Source organism: Trachurus trachurus (assembly GCF_905171665.1).
Source record: "Trachurus trachurus genome assembly, chromosome: 3".
NCBI classification, from domain to species: Eukaryota; Metazoa; Chordata; class Actinopteri; order Carangiformes; family Carangidae; genus Trachurus; species Trachurus trachurus.
In genome coordinates, this window is record NC_139893.1 from 14,303,945 (window position 1) to 14,323,880 (window position 19,936).

Below are 19,936 nucleotides of genomic sequence, written 5' to 3' on the forward strand. Positions count from 1 at the left end.
GGAGTATGGGTTTAAAATATATTGAGGAGCAATTCCCATCCAATGTGGATTTTTGCATTTTTTGTTCAACAAAGATGAAGGAGGAATCAAACGTCCCTGAATTTTGTTCAAATTCCAACTGGTATGGCATCATTCAGGTAAACTGCTCCCCTTGATGGACAAATGTATACAGTAGGATGCACAGGAAGGTGATGAAGTGGCTAACATTAATAAGAACAACATAAATAAGTCAAGTGTCAAGATGAGGCTGGACTTTCTGTGACTTCTATTTATATCATTCAATGATATCTGCACTTTTGCTCTGATGAAGGTGGCTTCTTTTGGTGATAACTTTTACAGTCTTTGATATCTCTGAATGAAATTTTTTTATATTTCAAATATTTAAAAACTAGTGTATAGCAAATAGCACTAAAGTGATACCATACACTATTACCTCTTTGAAAGTGAAAAGCTAACAAGCTGCTGGTCATAGTGTAATAAAAAGTGTATTTGATTTCATTACCTCATCGTCTAAACATACGTATTTTTTCAAAAACATGATCGTTTTACTTCTCAAGCAATGTTTGACAATAGTTAACCCATAATATCAGTCGGTTTGAGCATATAGTAGGCTATATTCCTCTAGATCAGGGGTCTTCAATGTTTTTCAGACCAAGGACCCCCAAACTGACGGAGAGATGGAGCAGGAACCACTATGTTAAAAACAAATGTGTATTATATTAAACTGGGCCCAGTATGTACATACAACAGCTTGGTATTGTTAATTCAATCTACTAAGCTATTTACAGTAAATATACACAGGTTCATATATTCATGTTTTTTCTAAACGCGTACAGACACAGTGAGTAGGGGGCTGTCCCTCCGCCATTTATAAACAGACCTTGTTAATTGATACCAATGCCAATATCAACAATGTCTGTCAACTGCATGATAATCATGCAGACAAGCTACTCAAATTGACATGTTTATTTGAAACATAAATGTGGAAACTAAAAGATATAAATCAACCAAAAATTCCACGACCCCCCTGCAGCCCCTCTGCAGATCCGCTAGGGGTCACGGACCCCCTGTTGAAGACCTCTGCTCTAGATATACACAATGTGCTTATAGAGAGTTTATAGTTATGCTATAGTCCCATATGTGCGTTGTATGTACGTGCGTCCGAGTCAGTGAGTAAATTAAATTATGCATTTATGCACTTGTACCATCTGATTGGGAGAGGCTGATCTTATTTGCATGTCTGTGTGTGTGTCTGTGTGTGTGTGTGTGTGTGTGTGTGTGTGTGTGTGTGTGTGTGTGTGTGTGTGTGTGTGTGTGTGTGTGTGTGCACAAATACATGCCTTGAGATAGTCTCCATCTTGCAATAAGAAGCTCTCAGCTTTCAGCCTGATTCCTTTGCCCTTTTCAGTGGTGATGCGGTAAATGCACTCGTGGTTATTATCGTAGTTGGAAGGGAAATTCGGAGAGAGGAGAACACCTTCTGGTCCTAGTGAAGAGGCTCCACACTCAGCTACAGCAAGAGAATAAAGGACACAGACACTGTGGATCAAAATCACAGTTCTAATTCTTTTAGAGCTGTCAGGATATCTGTGTTGGCTTGTTGTGTAAAGAAATTAGAGACTCATAGTTGTACAGTACATGAAAAAAGGGAGAATAGAGAAAAGTCCGTGTCCTAACCACAAACCTTATTCAACTTAGCAGACATGATAATAATGATGATAATTATAATGAACCTTACAGCATAAAGTAGCTTAGAAACACAATAACATCAAGAAGAAGGAAAAGCAAAACATATTCAAAAGCAAAGCAATTAAACATAAACTGCAAAAGATTAAAAAAAGAGGGCAGAATGAAAAACACTGCATAAAAGCAGGTCTGGATTAGTTTGTTAGAGAAAAAAGTATTTCCTATAAATTATACAGAATTATCTGGCAGGTGCAGTGCCTATCAAAGTTTAGGAATTCAAATAAGTGGTACTTTGTGCAAATAGAGTTTTGTCATATGTAAATGAGGAGAGGAAAAAAAGAAGCGAGCCGAGCAGGCTTTTAACTCCCACTGAGAAGGACCACCACTGCTTGGAAGGGATAAAGAGGAAATGGAAGTAATGAGATAGACAAGAGAGAAGGCGGTGTGGAACAATATGGAACTCATGGTGAAAAAAAAGATGCAGTCTTTATCAAATCTGAACAAATCGGAAATCCAAAAGAACATTTCTTTTTTTTAAATGTTATGTCGTTTTTAAAGTAGATTAGGGCATGCGATAAAAAGCATAAATTCGAGGATGCTACCAGCAATTCTTCAAAAATTCTTTTGTTGAGTGAGGACAGCACTGACGAGTGGGAGTGAGAGAAAAGAGGATAGCAAAGAATGGAGAAGAAAGAGATGCAGAAAGAGCTGGAAAAGAAGAGTAGACAGCAGATGAACCAAGACAAGAGCTCTTTGAAAATATGCAGAGAAATTAGAAAAGGGAAATGGGGAGTAACAAAAGACACAGTATTACCACTTTTCATAAAACAGCTAATGCCCTAATTATCTACCATAGGACTGTCCAAATACAGAGAGAGAGGAGGAGAACCAGTTAGATGGTTAAAAAGCAAGACGGAGAGGTAAAGAGGAGGACATTTAGAAAGAAAAACAGGGAGAGAGATAATCCAAGTGCATGCTTCCAGCTGCTGTCGCTCAGTTGCCTCTCAGTCAGGCCTGATCTCTTGGCAGATAATGCTATTATAGCAGTTTCAGTCTGCTCTTTTGGAGGCTTGAAAATTACCAGCAGTCACCAGTCAGACTCTCATAAATTACTGATACTCATCAAATACTAGCAAATTATGAGCTGCTAAAAGCCAAATCCCAGCAAATAAAACCAACGTTCGACCAGTCAAATAACAGTAAATTGCCATTGTGACAGCAATAAAATATTGGTGAATTACAACCATGAACAATCAACCAGAGATACTTTACCGCTGGGCTTATTGATAAGGTTTGAGAAGTTCATTTGACAGTTTTATTTTACGAGCTAATAGTTACTGTCACATAAGATAAAGCAACCTGTATGTATTGAGGGCAGAAATACTTAGATGCAACAGGAATAATGTTGTATACAAAAGGCAAATTTACAAGGAAGGTTAGATGAGAATATAACTTAATCAACTGTTTGAGTTTCGTGTGCAGAGCCAATCACTTCATATTTTCATGTGACACTAGTCAGTCTGTCTCCTTGACTATCTTACCTATACATCGCGGTAGTGTGTTGCTCCAGACTCGCCTGCCTCCTCCCAAACAAGTGATCTTACTGTCTCCCTCAAGTCGGTAGCCTTGGAAACAAGAGAAGGCCAGCGAGTCGCCGACTCGAAATCTGAATCCCATCCTCCTGCTGAACGCCGGTACACCAGGATCCTCACAGGGCTCTAAGTCGTACTCTGTACAGCAGGGAGAGGTAAACGACATTGTTGAGGAATTAGATTAAAGAGACTCAAATGATGCAGAATTCATCCTGATGGTTAAGAGTTTAAAATCACAATAACTGCTGTACAAAGGCACAAGGTTTCAAATTTCATCTAAAAACCGAATTTTTTGATTGTGTTTTACTACAGTATATGACTGTATATTACATCAATAATATGTCTAATATTTCAACAAAAATCTAACATATACTATTTGTTTAAATTACAAAACAAAGTTTGAATCCAATCTGCAGTTACTGCCCTTCAGCTACTTATGGTTAGCTGATGATATAGTTTACCAACATATTCTGGTTCAGTTATTGATCAGTTTTGATGCTCCAACATCTCATTACATCCTCATATATAAGACAGTAGCTAAATCTAATCAAAATGGAGGAAAAGTAGCTGGAAAAAACTGACCTGCTTAAAGTAACTAGCCAAGATTATCAAAAAGAAGGCAAATGCAGTTCCTAAGGCTAACTAACGAAACCTTTAGTTAAATGTTATTGCAAAGTTGTTTATCAAAATGTCATAAATGTGGAGCATTGTTTAGCTCAGTTGGTAGAGCAGACGCCCCATGTGCAGAGGCTATAGTCCTCGCTGCAGCCGGCCCTGTATCAAATCTCTCTGCCTCCCCATTTCCTGTCACTCATTACTACGCTATCAATTAAAGGCAAAAAAGCCCGCTGACACAACCCTGGAAGGTCCCATCGGTCAGAAAAGTAGCTGTGATAATGGAGGCTAAGCAGTTAACCAGATGTTTAATTGACAGGCTAACCAGTTAGTCATCACCCCTCACAGTCCTCTCGTTTGAAAAATAGAAATAGTCTCTTTGAAAACACCTTTAAAGCATACTGTACATGTAACCTTCGCACAGTTTGACAGACACGTGAGAGGTGTGGTAATGAGGCCATCATAGCTTAGCACATCACAATAACACGAAGCTGTGACAAGATTTGTGCTTTCTCAAATAGTTTTTTCTCAGTTATACAAGAGGAAAGACTTCAAGGATGAAGACTCGCGGTGGTTAGGGAAAAGCATATCTGGTTAATCGCTCTACCTCCATTTAAGAGCAGAGCAGAGCAGAGCTGTTTCCCAGAGCTATTTTATGAGACCTTCCTGAACTGTCTCATTCCACTGCGTGGGAGACAGTCCCAAATGGGGCTAAAAGTACAGTATAATAATGCTTTTTTAGGTTTTATGTAAGGTCTGTGATGGTGACTATAAAGTTCATCAGCCTAAAAAGGCATAAAATTGTGTTTAAGAGCTTACATATGAGTGTGGTGAAGAGCCTCACAACCTTAGACCTTTTTTCCTTCAACTCTTTAGTTTCCTCCGCCTTTGTAGGGTAAATACTACAACAATGCAACACAACCATTCCCATTGTTTATGATATCTGTTCAGTCTGTCCTCTTGGATCAGAATGATCTAAGCCGATGTCTGGCTAAAATGACAAGTTCAGTCTATCCTGTAAACAAGAGTCAGACAGATTTATTGTCCTCCAACCATGTTAACAAAAAAGAAACAACTTCTAAGCCAGTGTTCTTACCTGAGAAGGTAATATTAAAGCCTTCATAACTCATGGAGAAATCTGATATAAATCGCAGCTGAGCACTGAAGTTCCCAAAGAGTCCTGCTTTGACACTCGGTGGAAGCACTGAACCGGTGAGTCGAGCCACTGGGACCAGGAAATTGCCGTCCTCAGTGATGGACAGGTAGTCGTGGTTCTCCTCCAGATGGAAAGTATGAAAAACAAGATGGACTCCTGGAGATCCATGTATGAAAGGATGGATAGAAGTACAGATGAATGCAGAGTAATAAAACTATTTATTTACAAATTAAAAAAGAATTCATTAGATTCACATGACGTCACTGTGTTTCTGCGCCGCCATATTTGTGTCCGAATCAGGGCAATCTGGGCACAGGTCACAGCGTCACGTTACCAGAACAAGTGGAGTAGTAGGAGGAAATCAGCAAGAGACCGAAAATTGACGTTATTTGAAAGATGCCAGGATTATATTGTGCTGTTGACTGTGATAGCAGTCGCCAAAGAAACCCCGGACTGCAGTTTTATTCCATCCCAAAAGACGTAAAGTTATAGGCGGAATAAATAGTTGACTGCAGGCATCTATCAGTGGCAGCATGGGCTGTGACAAGTCTCACAAAAAGAGGGGATTCACTTTTTTATATTTAATAACATTGATTATTGAATTCTGCATTTTGATTACTTTCTTATTAATTACTCACTGATTCTGCATACAGTCTTTTATTTCTGTATAACAGACCGTTGCTAAGTAAAACAGGCCGTTGCTAGGGACGCCGCTCTGATCAGCGGAGCAGGGCAGAAGAACTATCAAGGATTTTTACCTTGTGTTTCATTTTTACCAGCTTCAGACTAATTGTGATGTTAGAAAAATGACTTGTAGCTTGTTAGAGGGAGAGTGGAGGCTCTCTGCCTCCCTCACCGCTGCTGGAACCAAACCTGCGATCAGAGCGGACAGAGCGGACGGGCCAGCGCAGTGTCTGTGCCACCGCGAGTCCGTGACACAAACGTGTCCCGTAACTGTCATCTCTTATGACAGACAGGACTGCATAAATGCGCACATCGTAACATTTACATGATAATTCATCAATCTACTGATTGATTATCAAAAGCCCATTGAAAACAACTACACACGAGTCGACCGGGGGGAGGGTGAGGAGCAAACAGCGGAGAAGCTAGTGACCGGGCTTCGGACTTTGATCAACATTACGTCTCAAATTAATTAATTAATTCATAAACTGTGTAATAAGTGGGATAATATAGAGTTTGTCTGTTGTTATAGAGATATAAACCCAGACAGGATGTATGAAACCCTGTCATTTTGTCAAGAAACTGTCATTTCCATCCTGCGGTTTGCATGCTGTCATATGAGGAGAGCTGTCAAATCGGACACAAATATGGCGGCGGTCCCTTCGACGTGACGTCACTGCAACCCATGAATAGCAAATGAATAGTAGTTTTCATTATGTCTTACCTTTTCCATGAGACACCTCTATAGTCCAGGTGCAGTTAAGAGAGTTAGGGTAGAAGTCAGGAAAGCCAGGAGAAAGAATAGTCCCCGTTTTACCGTACACGTAGCCTCCACAAAGAGCTGAAGAAAAAAGTGATGGAAAAGAGAAAATGAGAGTTTTAACATTGCAAAAACGTTTCTGGCTGAAAAACAAACAACATTTCAGAAAATTAAGAAATACAAGTTAAGATGTCACTACTTAATGACAGATTTTTTTTTTTGCTCTTATAATAATAACATGTAACACAATGTGCTGTAAATGTTGCCTTGAAAGCAACACTGGCTCAATTCCTAACTGAAGTTTTCAGGGTTTTTTTTGTTGTAATTGTTTGTATAAAATGAAATAAACAGGCATTAGATAACCTTTTCATGTTATGAAATAGTTGACAATGATCAACATCTACTTCAAAGTAGTACCAATTATACATATTTGAAACTTTTTTTTTGTCCAAAACATGCAGAAAATAGCAGTAGATAAAAAATACAGCATACAGCTACAGAGTGAGAGAAACAAAAGGTGAAGGCCAAAAATTTAGTTAATGCAGAAAACAAAAAGAAATGGAGGAGAGGAGAAATGTGACAGAGAAAGAGAGTGGTTTGTTAAAGAAGAGTGAGGGATCAGAAACTTCACACAAAGACAACCATAGTCTATTGGGACAAAGCAGAATAGAAAATACTAAAGTAACGTAATTGGAAAGTAAATGAGGGCTCATACTTCATTCAAGACTGTTGAACTTCGATAATTTATGTAATATTCCATGATGTTCCATGCTATGCTTTTATTCTGAAACTCCAGTACCGGAGTAGAATGTTACAATGTATGTCCGTGGTTACTGTTGCCAGAGAGACGTAGCGGAGACAGCTACAAAGTTATAGTGCTGGTATCCGGTTTGTCGAACAGTGTGAGTAGTCTATCACAACAATTTATTTACTTTTTGTTTCTCTCTCACTGTGCTTCCATCTCTTTCAATTCAAAACCTTTCATTTAAAGTGCTTTAAGGTGTTCGGCATGAAAATTAAAACTCTGATATTTCTATTCATTAGATTAGGGTGAGGAGCAAACAGCGGAGAAGTGACCGGACTAAGGACTTTGATCAACATTACGTCTCAAATTAATTAATTAATTCATAAACTGTGTAATAAGTGGGATAATATAGAGTTAGTCTGTTGTTATAGAGATATAAACCCAGACAGGATGTATGAAACCCTGTCATTTTGTCAAGAAACTGTCATTTCCATCCTGCGGTTTGCATGCTGTCATATGAGGAGAGCTGTCAAATCGGACACAAACATGGCGGCGGTCACTTCGACGTGACGTCACTGCAACCCATGAATAGCTACATACTCTATGAAATAAATTAAAGACAGTAGGCTAATTATTTTTCTTTACTGTTTTTACTTCACTGTACTGTTAGAGTATATATATATATAGATGCATGAAAATCCCCCTTGGCTCCTAAAATTAACATTGTGATGATTCATTTGGTGAAAAGTTTATTTAATTACTATTTATCACTGGGACTTAATGAAGACAGATGTTACAGCTTCTCTTACGTCTTCATACTGTAGTGACTAGTGTGTGTGTGTGTGTGGAGAGCGCCTCTCCCTCACAGTTTTTCTGTCGGTGTCTTTCCCTCCATCTCATTCTACATCATATTTCAACAGAGCTGCAGCTGGGTTGAGTAGCTGTGATGAGAGTTTCTCTCCCTCTCTCTCCTGCTCTGACTAGCTGTCTTGTGTGTATTGTGGTAACCAGTGCCAGTTTTTTTTTTCACACTCCCACCAGGATTCAACTAAAACTAGGGCACTGTCTGACTAAATGACCCTTGAGGGAAACATGTTCTGATGTCTGTGAGTGCATGAGTGAGATCTACTGTAACCTGCAAACTTGTATGTGAGTGATCGGTAAAAGTGTGAAGACCGATGCAGTTATTGTGTGTGCGTGTGCGTGTGTGAAAGTGGGCTGTATGACAATGTGAGAGAAAAACATAGAAGATAGAGAAGAAGAAGACAGAACGACTATTCATTACTAACAAAATACTCTGAGGCAAATCAAAGTGTGGTGGCCTTCAGTGTTCAGAGCAGAAGCATGACTCTGAATTCTGAAAGAGAAACGGATAAAGAAATATGTGTTTTTCAGGCAGTCAGTGTAGAGTTGAACAGAGAAATGTATCACACCTGTTTTCTGCTAAATTCCTCTTCCTTTTTCTGTGTTTCTAATATCCTCGTTTTAAAGGATGTCTGGCCATTCTTTAAGAGGAGCTATGATTTTGGCCACTTCTAACAAGTTGTTGACCTGGCACCAACTGCAAACTTTAAAATGTCACAGTGGCTCTTCTCTACAGTCCCTGACACATAAAAGAGCAGCCAGTGTAGTGTATTATCTGTTTGGCAATTTAGCTGACCTGCAGGAAGAAGATTAGTGGTTTGGGTCCAACAGACACCGTGGCATTACTGAGAGGGACTGGTCTCTGCATGCCTTTGTGAGGACTACACTTCATTTTGCTTTTGTTTTTTTTCTGGTAGATATACTGTAATGTTGTAAAAATGAAGATTTTGGTGGCTGTGCACTGTGTGTGATGATAGCAAGAGGTCTGACTTGACTTCATAAAATGTTAACTGTGCCTCTGAGACGACACTGTAAATAAGATCATTGTCACCTAATGTGTGCATGTGTCTACAGTACACATTGCTGTAAGTATGGCTGTGGGAGTTTTTGAAGATGATTTCGCTCCTCTTTCCTCTTAACTGATAAAATCTCAAAGCCCATTCTGAGTGGACGATGGAGGTTTTCTATATGTTAGCTGGGATTTTAGTTTTTAGGTTTCTGCCCACAGCTTGAAATATAGATAGATAGATACATTTTATTACAGACTCTTGGTCCAGTTAAGAACACATACAAAAAGACAGAGAAGGATAAAAACAAAACAAAAAACAAACCAAAACAATACAAACAGTGACAATAACAACAAAAATGACAACAACAACATATCATCTAGCAACCCCTTATTAAAAGACACCAGTGTTTCCAGAGCAGTGACATGTAACGAATATTCAGTTCCAACACAATATATGTGTCAAGGGAACTGAATATTCAAAATTGTCAATAGGTAGGAAACTAACAAAGTAGGGGAAGATTTTGAGGAATTTTCATGTCATAAATGTCATGTCATAAATAATTCATATGAACATACCGTACCATGACCTAAAATTTTAGTCAAGGCTTACACAGTGTTAAAGTGCCATTCTGAAATAGTGTGTCTTATAATGTGACACCTGTCTGGTAAGATGGGATGCTTGCCTGAAAATTGAAAATGTCAGAGTGGCCGTTTAAAACTGCTTACGTTATATGGCTGATACAGCGAGATAGACCGTCTCAGTATGTACTCACTCCTAAGTTGAGACATCGTGACTTTGGGTTTCAAATTGGATTCTTTTGAAACGGCAGATCAAATCAGACGCTGTGTATTCATCTCCCATGACAGCATGAGCTGTGGTAAACGTGGACTGAGAGGGCCGGTGAGTGGCCACTGAGCATCTGTTTCAATAGTGCCTGTTGACCTGCATAATTTCACCGAGGCTGAAGACCAGAGCCATTGTGGTCGCGTGTATTCTGGAGTATGGGCATTTATTGTACAATTAGCTCCATGGCTTCTCCCTTTATCAAGTGAAATTGAAAAACACAGAAGACTAGAAATAGTAGAATTTGTATATCTTAGTTTGGATGGAAGAAGTCAAGGTAACAGCTGCACCCACTCCCTCTCTCATCTCATCTACTGATGATGCTCTGACTCAATATGACCATTTTTGTCCAGTATTTTTGTATGTGCTAACCAAATTGTATTGTTTAAGGGCCTTTTTTTTTTTTACTTATTCAACATGTTTGTATTGATATCTAATTAACTAAACTGAGCAGCTGCTGTAGTACTGGTCACTCTTTGTCAGTGTCGACAGTTGAGCAAGAGCTCAAAGTAACAGCTGTCTGTTGTAATATCTCAGTCAGCAGCTCGGGTCAAATATGTCACAGGGCAGTGTACTTACACTTAGCTGATAAAACACGTTGGGTTGTTTTAGGAATAATATCTATTTACTGATGCAAAAACATTTACATGCAGTAGTTTCTCAATATTGATTTGCTTTTTCCTGAAAAACTACAGACAATGGTATGGTGGTTAAGCATTATTGACTCACAACAAGGTTTCTGGGCTGGAACATGTTGGAGAACTGGGGCCTGGGGTCAGATTTGCTTGTTTTTCCTGTGATGCGTAGATTTCCTTTGGGTGCTTTAAGCTAATTGGTGACTCTAAATTGTCAGTAGGTGTAAGCATGAACGGTTGTCTTCCTATAGAGCCCCATGATTAACTGGAGAGCTGACTAGGGGGCACTGAGCCAGTTTCAGCTAGCAAAGGCTTCTCCCCTTCTGGTTAGCTGCGTGGATAAAGAGCTACGCTACAGACAACAGATGCATGGATGGATCTGTGGAAAAGATCTAGATTAATGTTGTCATGGTCTAACAAACTAAAATTTTAATCAATGTTTTGCTGTTTTTCCAACGGATAATGTAATACACTCTTATTCTGCAGTGCTGGAGAGGCTCCAAATTACCACAGCAATAAGTTGTTGCTACTTTTTCTTTGCTAAATTAAAAACTTCATCTCTAAAGCTTACATAATAAATCAGGCACCTTGTTTTTTTGTCCTATATTAAATTCAGATCAAGATCATTTTATTGGCAAAGCAAGATTTAGTCTGGCTTTTGACAAGAGTATTTAGAGACCTCTTTTTTCCAGCTATGTTTTGCTTTAAGCACCTCAGGGGGAGAAAGGGCTTTGTCCTCTGAGAGAAAGGAACAAGGTGACACTGACCTGCTGTGCCAGTTCATACAGGAAATTTCTTTTCCTTCCTCCTTTTTCTGAGGTGTTGCGGTGCTAACTTTTCCTTGATAAGCAAAGGAGGAAAGTGCACGCACATCCGACTAGTAGGCAGGTGCAGCACAGAAAAAAAAAGTGAAAGAAAAGGAAAAAAATGTCCGCACACTGCTAAATAGAGCTCCCAATTTTTTTTTTTTATTAATAAAAAACAATGTTTCAACCAGGAGGAGGAAGGAGGATGGATGGAAGTGGGCAGTGACTCATGATTTTCACCTGCTGCAATCACAGAACCCCATCTTAGTCAGTAATACGTATAAACAATAAATATCTTTAATTAGATCATAACAACAACAACAACAACTCAAACACCAGTTAGAAAGACCTGGAGCATAGACAAAAAGTCATCTTAAATAAGAAATAGAAAATAACTAATCATCACATAGAAAGTTATTTAAAAACCATCAAACTAATTTAAACTAACAAGACAAAATAAGACCCTCACTATAATAGCATTTAGAAATGAATGGTACATTTTTGCTACCTGGTGTTTGAGTTGTTGTCATTGTTATGATCTAATTAGAGATATATATTGTTTATAAGTACTACTTACTAGGATGGGGTTCTGAGTGCAGCAGGTGAACTTTTCCTTGATAACCACATATTCACTCTTTCCTGTATTTAGAAAGCTTCACACTCTACCCATATTCTAACGAGTGAACAAGTTCCTCACATTATCACAAAACTGTTGCGCTCGAATCCTTTTTGGAATATGATGCTAAAGGTGTAAACCCACTGGGGGCCCCGATCAAGAGGAATGAAATGAAAGAAAGAGAGATTCTCACCATCACAACTGGGGAGAGCGTGACTCCACTGATGATTCTGCTCACAAACAATTGGCTCCTGATCACTCAGTGTGTATCCTAGGTCACATGCAAATGAGACACGGGAGCCAATGGAAAAGCTGCTGCCATGGCGACGACCATTGACTGGGATACCAGGATCGAGACAAGAGTCTGACTCCATTTTTACACCTGAGAATCACATCACACAAGCACAAATAGCACACAGGCAAGGTCAAGAGTATGAGTGCACATGTGTGTGGGTAATTACAGTACATACTTTTACGCTGGTCTGAGCCTGAACTCAGAAAACACTGAAAAAAAAAACACTTTCCCACTCTGTATGAATGTCTGCATGCAATTCAGAGTGTGTTGACTAAACATCCCTATCGGTCCGCAAATCAAGCTTACTTTCATATCTGATGCTGAAGCCTGCTGCCGAGCGACTGTTGTCTGTCGCGAACAACAGGTACAGGAAGTTGGACGTGGAAATCAGGAAATGAGGTGCTTGGGTGCCGTGGTATTCACCAATCAGTGGAGAGGAGGATGAGGGGCCATCCCTGATTTCCAGTGTGTCATAGTTGACCTCAGTCTGAAACCTAAAAAAAACACACGCACACACACACAAAAACAAACAAACATTCACAATAACCTGACATTCAGGAAGATAGCATTTATATGACTGACATACAAAATCTGTGTGCAGGCAACTAACAGCAAATATTTGTTTATCATCAGGAGCAAAAGATATTAAACCAATAAACACATCAGACGCTGGAGGATTCAGCAGCAATGTTAATTTTGTTGAAGTTATCCATCCATTATAGGCACAGAACAATGAGCAATAACAGATTGGTGACCTCTCCTAGGCTAATTGAAGTAACAAAAGTGACTGTCACAGTCTACCTGCCTGTTTAAATAACTAAACACTTAAACAACCATATACCTATCTTGTGTAACTAATTACCTGAACAATTGACTGACTTGTTATCTCCCTCTTACTCAATTTCTTCAGCGCCTCAATTCCAGTCTGAGTAACTGACTTGCTGACTGCCTGAGGGATCACCTCCACTCACGGCTGCAGCGCTCTAAGAGGCAGAGTTGGTTCTTAGGAGCCTGGTTATCAATCTATGCATGAAATCCATCAACGTAGTTTACTAATTTACTGAAAGGGCAACACATGGATCAAATTAACTACCTGGTTAGATAAAGATAGACAATGGCTGGGAACCACTGATACATCACGTAACACTGACTTTACATGGCCCTTAGTTCACCTCTGAATAAGACAGATATCCACTTTACTGGTGTTGGGCAACACTGTGTCTTCTATTGGCTTGTTTCCAGATGAAATATGGAGAAAGCCCACATGAATCATTCATCAATCAATGAATCAATGAATCAAAGCAGATTTTCACCAACTACATTTAAATTTGACTAACTTCTAATGCTTCTGAAGGACTAAATAAATGATGCACTAGCTCACACACCTGGAAGGGGAAAATATTTAATACTCCAAAACATCTGACTTATAATCTAAAAAACATGAGGAAACTTTAACAAACCTAGAAAAACATATCTCTGTAACTACCTAACCAAATAACTTCACCTGTCGAAGTGTATCTTCACAGCGTGGTCTGTCTGCGATTCAATCACCCACTGGCAATTCAGAGAGTCTTTATAAAAGGAAGGCCAACCAGGAGAGAGCAGTACACCAGTAGAAGCTGTGAGATGGCCTCCACATGGAGCTACAGGGAAATAAAGACAAGCAGACACACACACACACACACACACACACACACACACACACACACACACACAGAAATTAATTTTATTTCTTGTAAATGTGTTACAGCATGCACGACACCCATATTTCATCGAGTAAGCAGATTCATCATCTGCTCAATTTATTTTAGCTCTCTAATCCTTTCTGAATTTTTATATTTCATACATAAACATTTACCTTCACAAATTATGCTGTGCCAATCTTGTGCTACGGTAAACAATTTTGAGTTGCTCATGTTTGAAAAAGGCAAAAATAATTATAGCACGATCATTTATAGGGGAAATCAAGTATATTTATGTGTCAAATGATGCCAAAAAAAAGCTTCTCATATTCTTGCATCTCAGAGGGTTGCAAGCTGCAGGGCTGGCACATCTTAACTCAGTTTATAGTTAACATTTAGAGCTCTAAAATCTCAATTATGCTACATTACAATGTAAGAAATTACCTTTAGTTGGGTTCATATTTCACATCAATAACCAATAAAAGACTTTATACAGTATTTCCTTGGGTTTCCATTTCCTTTTTATGTCTGTCTAGCAGCTTTAAGCTGCCATACAGCATAACAGATTTTTCAAAACTTTAAACCTGTAGTTCATGATCATCTGCTGCTCTTTCTACAATATGTGATCTTCATTTGCTTATCTGACACACTCTTACCACTTCTTCTGTTCTCAAGGAGCTGATACTTTTACCCCTTTAATTGTTCTTGCAACTTGAGACTTTCAGCAAAAAAAAGAAAAAGAAACACTCCAGTTTTTCTTCTTCTATCTTTCTTTTACCCACAAGCAGCAGTGTGCTGCTCTCACTCTAGAAGTAAAGCATAATTATCATTCACTGTCCAATGGGAGAGATAATATTTTCTCATGCTCCATATTTAATAAGGTGACAACCCTATTCAATTCGATTGTCTCCATTCCATTTATTAACAACAGGCAACATTTGATAATGTCATTTAGACAATACAATGAAGATGGAGGGGGATAAAAAAAAAAAAAAATACTCACAGGCCAGAGGGTACTATTCCCCTTCAAAAAGTGTTGAAATAATAGCACATTTGCTGTCCTTTTTTTATTATTACTTCCACATATTAGCTTATCTGCACACTATGGATACATCTCTATATAATGAGTGTGTCTCACTGAATGAGTTTCAGCAGAACTTGTGCCAGTCTCATTTAAGATTATTGTTGAGAGAGAAAGATGCATGCAAATAGCCTGAATATGTGTGGGAAGGCTGGAGGCTAAAGCAATTACAAGAGCAAATTTATACAATTTCTAAGGTGCATACACACACTTAAGATGCACAGCAAGAAGCAAATAGTTGAATGTTTTGTCACCTTACAGTCTGGCAAGTGAAACATTTTGAATGATTCCCCCATTACTCATACGCACAGTAAACAGTATCTGTGTGTGTATCTGTTTATATTCACCTTCACACCGGGGCACAGCCGCAGACCAGACGACGTTTCCATCCTGGATGATGCAAGTGACTTGATCTGATCCCTGAAATAAGATAGTAAGATATAATATAAAGATTTGTTACTTACACACATATACCAATATGAATATTAAAAATAGCAAATCCAAATTCTAACTGCACTTTCTTCTGTTAAAGTATCTGTTTCTTACCTGTGTCCTTATGAATCCTTGATCACAGCGAAAAGCCACAGAGCTGCCTAGTTGAAACTGGTCACCATACCTTTGACCATTGACAGGAACTCCTGGGTCGTGACATTCATTCTGACCAAATGCTACAGAGATAACAGTAAGAGAAAAGTTACAATCAATGGACACAGAATTGAATAAACTATGAAACAAAAGCAAATTGCTGTGGAACTGAATGAGCACAGAGAAAAGGAAATAACATATCGCACAATATGATCTATAATATGGATATTTTATATGGAACCTGACGACGCTGAAAGCGAAACGCGTTGTTCATAATAAAAGTATATCAGCAGAGTCTTATCAGTGTGCGGTGGCCGTCTTTTTCTATGGATATTTTAATCATTAGTGTTTAAAAATATGTGTGCATATTTACTGATTTCAACAGTCTTCCCTGGTTTTTCAATTTATTTCAACACCTGAAAAATTGGTTCCACCAGAGGAAAAAAATAAAGAGCGCTGTATCACTGTCAGTGAATGTGACATCTCCACTGATATGGAAATATGGGAATGGAATTATCTTCACGTGGATTCAACCCTGTCATGTTTAGCTTATATTATCCCCATTCCAGAGATTAACCTGATCCCACCCAGAGCACAAACCCAGTGATTGGACATGTCTTAGGTTGATTAGCTACTGATGGAGAGGAAATGAGAGTAGAGGGAGAAAGAGAAGGACAGAGAAGAAAAAAACAGCAAGAGCGGAACCTTGTAGATACATAAACAGAAATTCGTACATGTATTACACACACTGTCATACGGATAGAGACACATTTGCATACACGAGCATGTGTTCAAATATGCATGTGCAGAACATACGAACATACAAAAGCCAAAGGTTTTCATAGGGGTAACCATGCACACATTCACAAGCCTGATATAAAAGATTGGCAGAAAGACTAGTATACATATATATGAGACACAACACAAATGACAAAACACAAAATATTCAAATGATATGTGAAATCAGAACAGGGAGATGAGGGACAAAAGCCAAGGTGACAAAAACAAAACAAAACGCAGTTATGAGTCTGGCTAAAACACCAGAAAAAGTGTGTGACAAGGTTGTGTCTGAATGAAAAAGTCAAACAACAGAGAGGCAACATGAGCCAGAGTGAAAGCCAGAGATCAACATGATGAATTGGAGAGAAAGGAAAATAAGGAGGAAAAAAAATACAGAATAAGAGGGCTGGGATGGGGAGGAAGAGATGACCTCTAAGTCAGACAACAATATGTTGAACATTTTGTGTCAAAGAGTCCCGAGTCTAAAGTGAGTGCATTGTACAAGGTGTAGTTTTGTATTAGCAGATTTTTAAAGAGGTGCAAGGACATATTTCCCTTGTGTATGTATCATGATCATTTTAGTTTCTTCACCAAGTGAGTTTTGAGGTAATTTTGCACCAATCACTGCATACTCAGTAAAGGTCTACCCACAATTATAATCATTATGACTTGCTGAACCTTTGACTAATTTTCAAGCAGTTTGGTTTAAATAAATGCCAGACATGTTTTTAAGATACAGGGTAATTGGTTCTCATACCAGAAGGAAAATAATATATTTTCTACATTGTATAAGTAATATTTCAATATTATTATATTATTTTAAGAAACTTTACGATATTTATTTGTTCTTGCATATGAAATAGTTGTTGAATGTACTGTTACAGTATGTATCACTATATGAATTTTCATATATACATATATATAATTTAAATACAACAAAGACTAAGATGAAATACTAAGAAAGTTATTGACAGCCAAACATTAGAAAGCTGTGTATGGGTTGAAATAGAAAACAACTTATGAGTCAACCAGGTCAGTCAAATGGCAGACAAAAGAAAAAAGAGACAGTAAGGGACATCAAAGGAAATTAGGTACAAATCATGATAAAGGAATTAAATGTTGATATAAACGATTTATGGTGGTGTCATTAAGGCAAAGCAAAATAAAGGACAGGCATTTGAACATGTTAGTACAACTCTATCAATTATCCAGCATTATTTTGTGATAGTAATGAAGCTTTTCTCTACAGTCCTTTTGGCAGCACCTTTCGTGGCCACCTATGGAACTATCCTGAATAATGTTTCTGTTTACTGTATTGCCACCTTCCACCGGCACCCCAATAGTGAGATGAAATATCTGCCCTTGGTATTGCAGCTATGCTGTGGCTATAACAGCAACATCGCAGTCCATCATAAACAACTTGAGATATAGGAGCGTAATCATAGCTGTTCATAAAACTGTACTGGTTTGCCAGTGTTGTGAGCAAAACAAGAATTTGTAATTGAAAGAAAAAATGCATCTGTGGATAGAAAATGATAGAAAGCATTGGTTTCTACAAAAGAAGTTAAGCCTAACAGAGATTATGATTTAGTTTCCTCTTAGGCAGCCCTAACAATACTGTTTGGGCAAAGCCTTATTTATATGTACCACTGATAATCAAAACTGTCATTAAACCAAAGTAAATCTTTAGACGAAGCACCCTATACCCTACAGGATCAATTTACCTTGACTTTATGCCATAAATTAAAAATGTATTATTTTCTGTAACCACTCTTTCGCTCCCAGTGCACTGCTCTTAGCAACGTCTGGTGTGTCAAAGTTCATATTTGAGTTTCTAACATTATTCATATAAATAGACACTGATATCCCCACAGCAACACCTATTGATATTCATATATGCATTAAAATGTTAATAGACCAAATTACTGAAAGAGCACAAAGATGTCGGATCTTTTTTTTAAGTCGCAGTGTAGAATTCATGATCTGACAAAAGTGCACTTTTAAAAAGTTCCATCAAAAGCTATATGATTGTTGTTTAGCGTTTGTCTCTTTTAAAGAATGGGTATTTAACGACAGGACATTGTGTTTTTTATAGCTATTGACAGTAAACACTGCATTACATTTCCAGGGAAACAGGGAGTATTTAGTGTGACTGCTGAGCAGTCACACTATTGTTCTTCTGTTTGGCCATTTTCTTCCGCCTTTTTACGGTCTTCTTCTAGTCCTTCATACTTTGTGCTATTTCAACAATTCATATATCAAAACGTGCAGCTTTTTCTGGACTTTATTGGCATTACTTTTCTCTTTTTAACTCTTTATACTTTTTAAAATATTTAACTTTTTCTGATTTTTTTCAGCTTTATAATGGGTGTGTATTGCGTCTAACGAGCAGAGCCAGAGTGGTGTCAGAGTGGATAGAGGCAAAAAAACATTCTAGAGTTTTTCTGGCTAAACTGTCAGCATGGCCACAAATTAAACTCTAGACAAATTATTTTCTCCAGTTTTGTAGCCACACTTGTCTTCTGGCTAAAATTCTGGTCAAAAATGCAAAGAGACTTAGATAATAATTTTAAATATTTTTTAAATGCAGCCAGGGAGCTCTCTGCTCTCATTCAGCTCAATGTATTTTTTTCACATCAGCAGGAGAAGGAGCTCAACTTTGTAACTTGCTGTTAAGTGCTTTTTAATTCATTTTAATTCACCAAAAAATAGTCACAGGTCACAAAAAAGTCCTCTTCTTGCTTGGTGTGGCTAATTTATACTAATTTCTCTTTATTTTAAGAATCATTGAAAAATCTCACATTCATCAAAGTCTCAACCTCTCTTCACCACAACTCCACTGTAGTGTAGGGGGTAGGGTGGCTGCTTCCCAACCCCAAGGTCACTAGTTCGAATCCAAGGGAAGAACTCTTGTTATGTTATGTTGAATTCTGCTCTCCTCCACCGCCTTCAATTGGTTACAGGTGTTTGTTATCTCCTTGATTACTCATACCAGTTTGCAGCACATCATCACATTACAATGAATGACAACAGTCTTGAAAGCAGTGTGCTCTCTGTAGCCAAGTGGCAGAGTAAAGGTTTAGTGATCATATGGTCATGGGTTCGATTCCTGCCTCAGTCATTTCACATCATTGCTTGACTTTTGATTCCAATTATTCAGCTGTCATTGGACAGTCTTTGATTCCTCATAGTATAAAGCTCATTGTAACTCAGGTTCTCTGTGGCCATATGGTTAGTGTGTTAGGTGTTGTGCTATTTCAACAATTCATATATCAAAACGTGCAGCTTTTTTTGAACTTTATCGGCATTACTTTTCTCTTTTTTTAACTATTTATACTTTTTAAAATATTTAACTTTTTCTGCAAATTAAACTCTAGACAAATTATTTTCTCCAGTTTTGTAGCCACACTTGTCTTCTGGCTAAAATTCTGGTCAAAAATGCAAAGAGACTTAGATAATAATTTTCATTCTAAGTCATTCAAGCTTGACTCTCAAGCTTTC

At 38.1% G+C, this 19,936-nt stretch overlaps 1 protein-coding gene across 1 annotated transcript in view; it reads right to left on the reverse strand.

Moving 5' to 3' along the window:
• LOC310984129 (CUB and sushi domain-containing protein 1-like) overlaps positions 1 to 19,936 on the reverse strand; it is a gene marked incomplete at both ends in the record, with an annotated part of 396,452 nt that overhangs the window by 115,648 nt on the left and 260,868 nt on the right. The window contains 9 exons of the mRNA XM_083969256.1: positions 1,341 to 1,510; positions 3,228 to 3,416; positions 4,990 to 5,205; positions 6,458 to 6,574; positions 12,206 to 12,394; positions 12,614 to 12,801; positions 13,812 to 13,950; positions 15,418 to 15,490; positions 15,617 to 15,738. Of these exons, the coding sequence (XP_083825382.1) occupies positions 1,341 to 1,510; positions 3,228 to 3,416; positions 4,990 to 5,205; positions 6,458 to 6,574; positions 12,206 to 12,394; positions 12,614 to 12,801; positions 13,812 to 13,950; positions 15,418 to 15,490; positions 15,617 to 15,738 (1,403 nt within the window). The remainder of the gene's footprint in view (positions 1 to 1,340; positions 1,511 to 3,227; positions 3,417 to 4,989; positions 5,206 to 6,457; positions 6,575 to 12,205; positions 12,395 to 12,613; positions 12,802 to 13,811; positions 13,951 to 15,417; positions 15,491 to 15,616; positions 15,739 to 19,936) is intronic.